The sequence below is a fragment of the Chiloscyllium plagiosum genome, chromosome 30 (genome assembly GCF_004010195.1).
Source record: "Chiloscyllium plagiosum isolate BGI_BamShark_2017 chromosome 30, ASM401019v2, whole genome shotgun sequence".
In the NCBI taxonomy this organism is placed as follows: domain Eukaryota; kingdom Metazoa; phylum Chordata; class Chondrichthyes; order Orectolobiformes; family Hemiscylliidae; genus Chiloscyllium; species Chiloscyllium plagiosum.
In genome coordinates this window covers 26665213-26678190 of record NC_057739.1, presented here as the reverse complement: position 1 = coordinate 26678190, position 12978 = coordinate 26665213, and the positions used below count along the sequence as shown (strand labels likewise).

Below are 12978 nucleotides of genomic sequence, written 5' to 3'. Positions count from 1 at the left end.
CCAAACTAAAGAAGGGGACACAGGGAATGTGATGGTCTAGTGGTATTATTGCTAGGCTATTAATCCTGAAATGCAGCCATTGTTCTGGGGGCCCAGGTTTGAATCCTGCCACAGCAGATGGTGAAATCTGAATTGAATAAAACAAAATCTGGAGTTAAGAATTTACTGATGACCATAAAAAACAATGTCGATTGTTGGTAAAATCCATCTGACTCATCTGACTCACGTGCAGGCCAGAGATTCCAGCCCCACAGCAATGTGGTTAACTCTTTACTGCCTTATGTATGATCTAGCAAGCCACTCAGTTCAAGAATGGGCAATAAATGTTGATCAGCCAGCAATACCCATATCTCACAAGTGAACACAATAAAAAGGGATGAGGATTACAAGCCTATCTCATAAGGTGTCACTTTGGAGTGACAAGACCTCTGGATGGGAAACCTCAAGGTATAGGGCTCCCTCTGTCTTTACTGGCACAATGTATTTTCATTGTAGTATTGCAGGTTTCCCGTCTATCTGACCCCAGAAGACTGCGGCAGGAGGGGAGAGGGCATTGCTAAGGCTTCCTGTGATGGTGGTGGTTGTGGTATGGGAGTGGGAGAGATTGCAGTTAGCATGGGAGAAGAAATGATGGTCGTGGGGGTTGACCGTCATGTTCATGGAGGGTTATGATGAGGAGAGAGGAACAGATATCTCACAGGGACTAGGCTTTACAAGCCTGTTGGTGGGACTGAGAGGAAAGAGCCTAGCAAAAACAAACCCACAAGCAGGAAGGCAAAGACAGTTAGATGATGGGTGCAAACCTTTTGGTTTCTTGAGGTTATGTACTTAAAAGTGGATCCACTGTTATAGGAGGCACACAATTCTCTGAAAACCTTTCAATGACTGACCTGGGGCACAGGTTAAAATGTGTGGGCACTGTGTGGCATGGGGATAGGTTGGGAGAAAGGTCGCAGGATCTCTTGATATGCTAATAATGCTGCAATTTGTCATGTTGGATAAGGATACACTGAATGCCAATGAGAGGTTTGAATCAGGGGAGGGAGTTGCTGCGTGTCATCACATGGCTGGGTGTTTGGAATAGCCTCAGTATAATGGACTGGGCTCCTTGATTGGGCATAGCTCATTGGCTAGTCGCCAAGTGACTACACGTGAGCTGCAATTCCACCTCCAAGTGGAAGTCCAGCTTACTTCCAGTCATGTTCACACTCGCCATTCCCTGAGTGTTCATCATATACAAATACATAAAGAGGTTCATATGACCAGGGGCAGCGTTAGCTGTTCTGCTGCTGACACATCACCCTTTAATCTAATGAATTCAACTCAATGTTGGGAAACTGGGATTCTGTCCCCTGTTTAATTAAGACCTCTGACAGCCTGGCATGTTACCTGCTCTTAAGACTCAAATAAGTTGTGCCGCTAAAGGTCAAGTGCTTAATTTCCTACTTTCCATGCAGTTAACTCTGGCGAGTACAGCTGTGTAACGATTAGGTGTTCTAATATAAAACTGCCTGTAAATAAGGCAGCAATGGGTCAGAAATGACAGTGAAGAATAATTGTGTCCCTACCTCTGAACCAGGAGACCTGGGTTCAAGTTTTAATTGCTTCAGAGGTGTGTCATAACACATTTGAACAGGTTGAATCAAGTTATCCATCTATTCCCCAAAACGGACTGCCCAGAAACTGCACATCACCTAACAAGCAATCTCTGTTATCCACAAGGTTTCTAGCTCTTAACGAGAAAATGTTGCTGTGTTAACATTATAGCCATTCATGCATCTGTACTAAATCTTAAAGCATTGTGCTGGCAACTATGCTAATTAATTACACTATACAAAATGTCAACAACAAAGATTTTAATCAGTGCAGCGAAAGAAAACAAGTAAACTTGATTAAAAAACGTGCAATTAGAAAATAGATCTCTGATAAAAGATTATTGGAATAAAGTTAATCATGACTTAAAAGTCACTTATTTATTCCATAATAATGCATAAAAAGCTGCTACTCTAAGAGCTTCATTTTTGAATTGGTAACTTCCAACATATAAATAGATCGAAAATACGACATTTTCATTTCATGTGTCACTGCAGAAGTCAAGGGGACTAAAGTACTCACTGTTAGAGTAAAAAGGACAGGCCCAACAAAGGCCCAGATGATCTCACTCTGAATGTTCAGCCAACAATGATTGTCTGCTATGTATTTGTCACCAGTAGTTGCTAGGGTGATGGCCACAATAAAAACTGGGAATCCTAAAGAAAAAATGCAGAAAATGTTTTCTAGCTTCACATTAAATGCATTTCCATAGCTTTTTTTTGTGTGTGTGTCTAACAAACTGAACTTCATGTATTTACTTTGCCTAAGTATATTGTTCATTAGCTGTTATAAGCATCAGATTTCTATAATGAGAAAATGTAAGTTGATGCAGACAAAACAGCAAATGTTTCAATACCACTTTAACATTAAAAACAACACTGATAAAGCAATATAAAGTACAGGCACTAAACCCCAATGCAAGACTAAATATTGGGTCACGCGAGCTATGGTCACAAATCCAGGGTAAATCTAGCAGCGGGTCATGTATGTGGCAAAACCAGTGGGAAGACCACAAATAATTATACAATGATTTGGGCTCATGTACAAATACACAAGCACTGCACATAAATCACCAGACACAAGTCGACATTTGCTAAACAAAATGCAAGACCCTTTCCCATGTGATAAAAAGACTCTTCCCTCATTCATCTCTTTCTTGCCCCACTTGTCTCACCATCTCCATGGATAAGAACACATGAATTTCGAGACAAAAAAAGAGACGAAGACCCGTCAATTCAAAACATGAACTATTTTTCACTTCGTACATATACAGTGTGAGCTGCTGTGTATTTCCAAGATTTCCAGTTTTTATTTCAGATTCACAGACCTGCAGTATTTAGATTTGGAGGTAAATGTAGTTTCCTATCTATCATATTGATAGTCTTATGATAGAATTATATTGGAATTGTTAATCATTCATGGCAATCAATCTCTGTCAGTTATTCTACCACAGGTCTCTGCTACTACATGTCCCGTCTCTTCAACTTTATTTTCCTTTTGGATTTCTTGGAAGCCTGGACCCTTTCCACTTGCTGTTTCAATGGTTGTATGGTTTCAGTATCCTGTTTGAGTATGGCATTGTTAGCATCTATTTCTGAAAGGACTGTCCCCTTATGTGATTTACAGATTCTTGTATCCACATCTTCACCTATTTTTGCTGGTCTGTCTTTTTCTCCAGTACAGTTGTGAGCTTAAATCGATGTTTCTGTAGCTGCTCCCGCAGAACTTGATTGACTTCTCATCACTGCATATTTAAAGTTTTATATTGTGTAAAGGTTTCTTCATGGCTTCCCATGTTTGTGGGTACATTTTTTAAAAGAAATTTCAGGGGTAGCACTTTGCCATTTTCCTGTGTGGCAGTCTTAGAGGAAAACAAATAGTCTTGAATTTTCTGAGAACATTTAAGAAGAATATTTGTAAACACTTCAGACAGTGGATGGCATCAATATCTACCATGAGACTGTGTTATGATCCCAGCTTTTACTGTTGGAGAAGTGAAATCCCAGAAAGAAATCAGGCTTGAAAGATTATATTGTGTTTTTCTTTTAATGCAACGGAGAGGCTTTTCACTGAACATAAGCATGCAAATCTGCAGATTTAGATTTAGTAATAACACGAGTTTATTACACAAAAGAAATAACATTAACATAAACCAAATCAAGCCTAAATACAACACTGTTTGAAAGATATTAGAACACACAGCAAAACAAAATTCCACACACTCTCCAACATTGTATGTTTATAGTTAATCAAAAAAAATGAGAAATTCCTTCCCTATCATACCTGTATGTTTGACTTGTGAGTTATGATGACTCTTTTCCCTTGATGACTCATACAACTGAAGTCTTGGATTTTCTCAGCTTTAAATAACCAGTACAGATGTCAAAACAAATGCTCTTGCTCTTAAAAATTCACAAATTATATTCTTTCACTGATATAACATATTTCTTTAATTGCTTTGAACAATCTCATTTTATATGAGCTACTATATTTGCTGTTGGACCCAGCTCATTGAATTGCCCAAAAGCTTCTGGACATCTTTTAAAGACTTGTTCATCTCAGCTTCTGCTATTTACTGTCTTAATATCTTCTCTCTCCAGTCATTAACCCTCACAGAATTACAAGCTTCCATTAACACTGAAGGAAGCACAAACTGACCTAGTTAATTTTTAAAACATTTCACAAAATGGATCAACACCCATATGCCGCTAGATTGAAATCTAAAATCTAAAAAACAGCAACATATAAAAATCACAGATTTTTTATGTTTGACAGTGTGAAAAATGTGTTCATCATGCTTTGTCTCATTGTGTACTTCATTTCAAGACTCACTGGGGATTGTGCAAGGTAGATCGAGCCCCACTCTTTCCTAAGTCATCACAAATGTGAAAATTCAATAAAACTACCAAAAATCCCAATTTTCCTGTCTGATTTGACAAGGACTTCAGGGTCCTTCCTAACCTGGACAAGCACTTCAGGGTCCTTCAGTAAGAGCAAACATAATTCTATTTATTGTAACACACTTCACAGTAACAAATCAATTCTGATTTATGTCACTTAAATTTCACCCTTTTTAAAATTCACACACACATGAATGCATGCATGCACAATGAGAAAAAGCAAAACACATATTATGATTTGGAGATGCCGGTGTTGGACTGGGGTGTACAAAGTTAAAAATCACACAACACCAGGTTATAGTCCAACAGGTTTATTTGAAAGCAGTAGCTTTCAAAGCACTGCTCCTTCATCAGGTGGTTGTGGAGTATAAGATCATAAGACTCTGAATTTATAGCAAAAACTCTTCTACTCCACAACCACTGATGAAGGAGCAGCGCTCCGAAAGTTAATGTTTCCGAATAAACCTGTTAAACAAATATTATGAGTGGAGGGAAAAAAAACAGTATCATCAGTATCATCAGTCTAAATTACAAAACTAGATAGGTTGGTTTCATAATCCTTTTGAATCTTCAGTGATGCCATGCAGTTATCTGCATGGTGATGATCAATCTTTAGTTCAGTGGTTAATTCATACTTCCGTTTCATTTGGGTTTTGGAATTATTTCTTTCAGTGTCTCTGAATGGATTATTTCTGCTCTGTTGACAGAGTGCAACTTTACAGAGAAGGGGGAGATATATTGATGCAAACAACTTCTACAGGTTGCCTTGCTTCTCTCATTTATTTTATTCAGAGTCCATGTCCATCTCCAGCTTAACCAATTAGAAGGTTCTGAGTCCTCCTGATCCCACAACAACTGGTGCCAGTTCATATGCATTCAATGGCCACAAACAGTTACAATTTCTCAAATGCATCAGTTAGCTTTGTTTATTTTTCTGAATTGCAAATGCCGCTTTGTACATTTTCCCTTTATTACAAGCAGTGTCCATTTTCACTTTTTGTCTATCGTCCAAAAAAAAGTCTTATCTCTTGTAATCATTAGATGTTAGTTTGTGAATTATTTCATGCCTCGTGTGGGAAGCCAGATGATCTTTGTAATAGTTTGAAGGTAATTGTGTGCAGTCCGTTTGGGTCGTTACACAACTCTTTGTGGCTACATCAACCTTCGTTCATCGGTATAGCCTTTGCCAGTGGCCTTTTCTGTTATAAGTCCTGTAAAATCGATTGAAAGCTGGACATTTCCTTGGTGCAAATCAGAGGCCATATCTCCCTGAGGTCACATTCTAGTAATTGTGTCAACTATAAGGTTTTTCTCAAGCACCTTAGCATGATTGAAGACTGCTGACGTGTGTTAACCTGTGGACTAGATTGCTGGCTGATTGTTCAAGCACAATAAGCCTCATCAGCATGATGTTCACCACTGCTGCCACCATGTCATGTTAATGATTATGGTCTAATAAACAATCGTTAATCGGGGTAGATTAACTTTGTGGGTTAGTTTACTTGAAACAGTAAAACACAAAAAGTTACGAAGCAGACTTAACAGTAAACCAAATAATGTCTGTGTTTATGTACAGTTTGGAAACCCACAGTAGACTAACTGCCAGGCAGCATTGCAGTATTGTGGAACAAACTGCACCTTAAGTGTTTAGACACAAACCTTTTAAAAGTCAAGGTACACGTGAGCAAAGGCATTGGAATTCTGTGACCCTGCCTCTCTGAATGTGTTCTAGCACTCAATGTTTGATTTTCATGGTGACCTCGTTCGAGGTGGTGGGGAAGGCTGTCTGCATTGATTGTCAACACCATAAATGAGCTTGCAATTCATCACAAATTAAATATTTAACATAGTTACACCATGTCCATTTGGGACTTCTCTGTGGTTGTTGAATTGTGAGAGCAGTGTATTGCTAATTTCTGCAGCTGAGATCTACTCTGCTCTTTCCCAAAAAAGCTTCAGAAAACGATTATCTAACCATTTTTAGTTGTGTTTGACTGAGCTGCCACAAATTTTTTAACGCTGTCATTCATAAACTTCAAAAAAAGCATTACCGTCAAAATCCAATCTAATGTATCAATATAAATAAATATTTGCTGCTTCAATTTTTCTCTTCTTATAAGAATAATCACTGCTATAAATTTTCCATAATTGTTTTGGGCTGCTCTCAAAAAAAACAGAAGTAAAAACAACTTCCAGGACAATACAATAACAACTTGCACTTAGATAACATGTTTAATGCAGTGAAACATCCCACAGCACATCACTCTGCATTGTTCAACAAAATTTGACACTAAATCAGATAAGGAGATATTAGGACGAGCGATCTAAATCTAAAGAGTCACGTAGGTAGATTTTAGAAAAGGCCTGAAAGGAAAATGATAGAGAAAAACTTAGGGAGACAATTCCAAGGCTTAGAAACTTGTTAGCTGAAAGCACAATAATGGAATTATCTAATATATGATGAGCAAGATAATATAATTGAAAAAAACATATGGAGCTCCTGGAGGATTGTGGGGCTTGCGATAAGGTGGACCAAACATGAAGGGATGAGAATTTGAAAATTGACACCTTGCTAGTGTAGAAGCCAACATAGCTCAATAAGCCCAGTTTGTAATGGGGGCCTAACCCATTTTAGAAAACAGGCAGCAGAATTATGGATGAACTCCAGTTTACAGTGAGTCCAAGATGGAAGGCTAGAGAGCATTGGAATAGTCAACTACCTCAACGAGAGCTGGGAGGCAGTGGCACATGCTTTAGTCATCCAGAGTCCTAGACTAACATTCTGAGTTTGAATCCCACCTTGTGGAGGTGGTAAAATTCTAGTGAAAGGCTGGAATTTAAATCTAGGCTAATATAATCTAGGAGTAGGCCATTTGGCCCTTTAAGCCTGCTCCACCATCCAATATAAGTGGAGACTATGTTTCAATTGTCAGAAATATCCAGCTGACACACTATTCTCCTCTAGGGAAGAAGTCTATCATCCTTACCTGGTCTGGCCTATATGTAACACCAGTCCTTCATCAGTTTGGCTGACTCTTATTACTCTCTGGAACATCAATGACGGGGAAACTGAACACTTTCAAAAGTTTCAGTTAAACAGGGAGAACTAGCATGAAGAGGTGACTGAGGTAGTGTACAGGGGAACATCTATGCATATGTTTATATGGACTTTAAGAAGACATTCAATCAGGTTCCACATAAGAGACTAAATAAAAACCGAAATAACTGAATGCTGTAAATCACAAACAAAAACAGAAATTGTTGGAAAAGCTCAGTGGGTCTGGCTGCATCTATGAAGAGAACAGAGTTAATGTTTTGGGTCCGGTGACCCTCCCTCAGAACTGTTGGTACCCAGGAACATGTCACTTTTTATGCCGAAGGTGGGTAGAGGGATGGGGTAAGGAGTAAACCATTGGTGGGGATAGAGGCCAAAGAGAGATAAGAACAGTTCGACAGACAAAGGAGTGGATAATAATCTGGCTGGGAGGGTGAACAGCTGTTAATGAGGGCTGTCAGTGGCTAACAATGGGTTGTGTGTAATAGCAGACTGTGTGATAACAAGGCCTGGTGTGTGGGAATGGGTGCTAGGATTTAGCAGAGTTCAAGCCCTAAAGTTATGGAACTCGATATTGAGTCCAGAAGGCTGCATGGTGCCCAAGGAGAAAATGAGGTCCTGTTCTTCCAGCTTATACTGAGCTTGGCTACAGCACTGCAGCAAGCCTGAGACAGAGATATTGGCCAGGGAACAGGATAGGGTGTTGAAGCGGCAGGCAACTGGAAGCAGGCAGAACATAGGCGTGCTGTGAAGCAGTCACCCAGACTGTGCTTACATTCTGCCTGCCAGAAGTGCTCACAAAGCTCTGTTTTAGGGCCTCAATTATTCACATTATTTATTTAGGACTTGGCTAATTGCATATATCCAAACCTGCTGATGACACAAAGTGGCATCATAGACAGTGTAGATGATAGCATGAAATTACAAAGGGATATTGTTAGACTAAGTGAATGGGAATAACTGTGGCAGATGTATGTGCGAGGTTATTCATTTTGGACTGAAAAGGGATAGATCAGGGTACTTTCTACCTGGTATGAAGTTAAATATAGTGGATGTCCAAAGAAGTTTGGGTGTTCAGGTGCATAGATCTTAAAAATGACACAAACAGATCTTGAAGATAATCAAGAAAGCTAATGGAATGCTGAATTTTATGTCAAGAGGACTGGAGTCTAAAGATGTAGAAGTTATGCTACAGTTATACAAAACCCTCGATTAGTCTCCAGTTGGAGTATTGTGAGCAGATCTGGGCACCACACCTACGGAAGAATCTACTGAACTTGGAGACAGTAAAACACATGTTTACATGAATGATACCTAGACTTCATGAGTTATAAGGCAGAAGTGGGTACTGCAGTTGCGGGAAATTAGAGTCAAGATTAGAGTGGTGCTGGAAAAGCACAGCAGGTCAGGTAGCATCTGAGGAGCAGGAAAAATCGATATTTCAGGCAAAAGCCCTTCTTCAAGCCATTCCTGATGAAGGGCTTTTGCCCGAAATGTCAATTTTTCCTGTTCTTTGGATGCTGCCTGAACTGCTGTGCTTTTCCAGCAGCACTCTAATCTTGACTACAAGAATTATATGGAGAAATTATACAAATTAGGCCTGTTTTCTCTAGAATTCAGAAAGTGAAGGTGATCTGATTGAAGTCTTCGGAGTATTAACAGAAAAAGCCAAGATAAACTATTTCCGCTGGTTGGGAATTCTAGAACTAGGGGGCATATTCAGACAATTACAGCTAGACCGTTCAGGAGAGATGTAATGAATTCTATTCACAATGGGTGGTAGATGATTGAAACTCTCTTCCACAAATGGCAGTGAATGCTGCATCAGTTGTTAATTTTAAATCTGAGAGAGATAATGTTTTGTGAAGCAGTAAGGGATATGGGCCACAGATCGCCATGACCTCACTGAGTGGTGAAAAAGGCTCAGGGATCTGGATGACCTACTCGTGTTCTTATGTTCCAATGTTCCTATAATTCAGATAGGTCACCCATGTAGAAAAACATTAACGAGCTAACAAGACATATTGAGAAAGAACATTAATGCCCTGATACTCTTAACAACAGCAGTAAAAACTGAACAGAGAATGTAATTGTATACCACAGTTAATCCTTGAAGTGCTGTGAATATCTTCAATCTCTCCCTGCAGCAGGCCACTGTCCCTGCCTGTTTCAAGAGGGTCAACATCATCCCTGTGCCTAAGAAGGATCATGCAACATGTCTCAATGACTACCACCAAGTGGCCCTAACTTCGGTGGTCATGAAGTGCTTTGAAAGGCTGGTCATGGCATTAATCAACTCCAGCCTCCCCACTACTCTTGACCCACTCCAAATTGCCTAAGGGACCACCAGCTTCACGTCAGATGCCATATCACTTGCCCTTCACGCCTCCCTAGAACATCTTGACACCAAGAACAGCTTTGTAAGGATCCTACTCATTGACTACAGTTCAACCTTCAACACTATTATCCCATCAAGACTGATTACTAAACTTAGTGATCTCAGATTAAGCCTCACTCTCTGCAACTGGATCCTCAGTTTCCTGACCCACAGGCCACAATCAGTGAAGATTGGGAACAATATTTCATCATCACTAACACTCAACACTGAAGCCCCCAGGGGTGTGTACTCAGCCCCCTACTGTACTCACTGTATACCCATGACTGCACTGCCAAATACCAGACTAATGCCATTTACAAGTTCGCTGATGACACTACCATAGTTGGTTGAATCTCAAATGGCAACGAAACAGACTACAGACAGGAGGTGAAAGACCTGGAAAAGTGGTGCACTGAGAACAACCTAGCTCTCAATGCCAGCAAAACCAAGGAACTCATTATTGACTTTTGGCAGGATGTTACTCATGGCCCTCTATACATTAACAGCACAGAGGTGGAACGAGTGGAGAGTGTCAAGCTCCTGGGAGTGGTCATCCACAATAAGCTTTCTTGGACTCTTCATGTGGACACACTGGTTACAAAGGCCCAACAACGTCTCTTCTTCCTCAGGCAGCTGAGAAAATTTGGCATGACGGCGAATACCCTTGCCAACTCTTATAGGTGCACCATCGAGGGCATTCTGTCTGGATGTATCACAACCTGGTACAGCAAAATCGGAGATGGCTACAGAGACTGGTGAACTCGGCCCAGACAATCACAAAGGCCAACCTCCCTTCTATAGAATCCAGCTACCAGGCCCGCAGTCAAGAAAAGACTGCCAGTGTTCTTAAAGATCCATCCCACCCTGGCAATGTTTTTCTACAACCTTTACCATCGGGGAGAAGGTACAGAAGCCTGAACACATGCACCAGCCGGTTTTGCAATAGTTTCTACCCTACTGTGGTTAGAATACTGAATAGACTCACAAACTCTGAACATTTGCCTGTCCCTATGTTTTTGTTTTTGCTGCTGTTTACCTATTATTTACTATCTATGCTGCTTAACTACGTGATCTGCCTGTATTGCTCGCAAGACAAAGCTTTTCACTGAGCCTCGGTACACGTGACAATAAATTAAATTCAATGAATTGAGGTTAGCATATTAAGGCATGATTGTGCTTTCATCATTATTTACAAAACAATAGTCAGTTTGACACATGAAAACCTGTCAAACATTAACTTTATCAGATTGTTAGTACAAATAGAACGATTTAAAGACTTTGGAGCCATGTTTTAATGAACTGGAAGCCACATTTTAATAATGGCGATCCCACCTCCAGAAAGAAGAGGGTCATAGATGCAATGGTGGAAACTGGGAAGTAGAAAATGACAAATTTGTTGAAACTGAGGCCAGTTAAAATAAACAAACAACCTGGGCAAAATGGCAAAGAAAAAGAGCTAAACGGAAGATAAAATAAGTGTTAATGCATTAATATTCTTGACATCTGAGAAGTAGAATTATTGTTGTATTGTACCCTGTTCCACATTGCTGTGTATATATATTGAAGGCATGAATTTTACAGTGTCTAGACATGACACCTGTTTTAAAAGGCAGGCAAGGCAAGGCAAGGGGTGGCATGGTGGCTCAGTGGTTAGCACTGCTGCCTCACAGCACCAGGGACCCGGGTTCGATTCCAGCCTCAGGCGACCGTGTGGAGTTTGCACATTCTCCCCGTGTCTGTGTAGGTTTCCTCCCACAGTCCAAAGATGTGTAGGTTAGGTGAAGTGGTCATGCTAAACTGCCCATAGAGTTAGGTGCATTAGTTAGGGAAAATGAGTCTGGGTGGGTTACTCTTTGGAGGGTCGGTGTGGACTAATGGGGCCGAAGGGCCTGTTTCCACACTGTAGGGAATCTAATCTAAAAAAAAGGACTAGCTGAGTTACTATCACAGACATCTTTTGTGTTGTAGCTATACGTATAATTCGTTTACCCTCATCTACATAATTTGTCACTTCCCTGAGTTAAAAGCTGTTTTTAAGAAAAGCAAGATCATTATTAATAACATATTAAACAGTGAGTTTACCCCAACCAATCAGATAGTAGTATTTCATTCTTTTCTCTTCATTAATATTGACAGTGACGACCTTACTCCAGAGAAGTATTCCTTCCACCAGCATCCAGGCAAAGGCAGCCATGAAGAGCAAATGTAGCATAGCTGTTACAATAGAACATGCCACCTAGTGGAAGAGAGATGTACTATAAATCAGACTTATTCAGTTGCCCTCATGTTTTACACTGAAAAGAAAATTGCATAAGTAATCAAGGATAGCTCTGGTATGATTATGTTCTTTACAGTTTGATACAGTCTTTACAAAATTCTAGCCCTAACTGAGAAATAATTGTTACCAATGCAATCTAACCTATAATGAGTTATATTTCCTTCTTCATTTAATATAAACAGTCAGCATATTATACCTTATATATGCAGCATAAAGTATTTTGCAAGTATGTATATAATTGTGTACTATTAAAAAAAATTCCAAAATCCTGAAGTGACAAACTATTTTTCTGCATTTGCAGCTACGTGAAGCATAAACTTGAGCATCCTTGGCATGAGTATTTCCACTGGCATGGCATTGTGGGCAAAGGAGCACAGAAAATCTGGAGAAACCAGGTTTAAGTCAATTAATTAGGTACAGGGAAGCCTTTCCTCATGCAGGCGCTCACCCACAACTCCCCCTCCCACTCCGCCAAGGACATGCAGGTCCTTGGCCGCCTCCATCGCCAGACCATGGCAACACGACGCCTGGAGGAAGAGCGCCTCATCTTCCGCCTAGGAACCCTCCAACCACAAGGGATGAATGCAGATTTCTCCAGCTTCCTCATTTCCCCTCCCCCCACCTTATCTCAGTCCCAACCCTCGGACTCAGCACCGCCTTCTTGACCTGCAATCTTCTTCCCGACCTCTCCGCCCCACCCCCTCTTCAGCCTATCACCCTCACCTTAACTTCCTTCCACCTATCGCATTCCCAACGCCCCTCCCCCAAGTCCCTC

At 40.4% G+C, this 12978-nt stretch overlaps 1 protein-coding gene across 6 annotated transcripts in view; it reads right to left on the bottom strand.

The window, feature by feature from the left end:
• The window catches only part of adgrd2 (adhesion G protein-coupled receptor D2), a 149443-nt gene that overhangs the window by 87443 nt on the left and 49022 nt on the right, over nucleotides 1-12978 (bottom strand). For 5 of the 6 annotated variants that reach the window (XM_043720157.1, XM_043720160.1, XM_043720156.1 and 2 more), the window contains 2 exons: nucleotides 12008-12161; nucleotides 2116-2249 (listed from right to left, as the gene is read on the bottom strand). In XM_043720157.1, coding sequence (XP_043576092.1) covers nucleotides 2116-2249; nucleotides 12008-12161 — 288 coding nt within the window. The remainder of the gene's footprint in view (nucleotides 1-2115; nucleotides 2250-12007; nucleotides 12162-12978) is intronic. The other variant, XM_043720162.1, reaches the window with a different exon arrangement.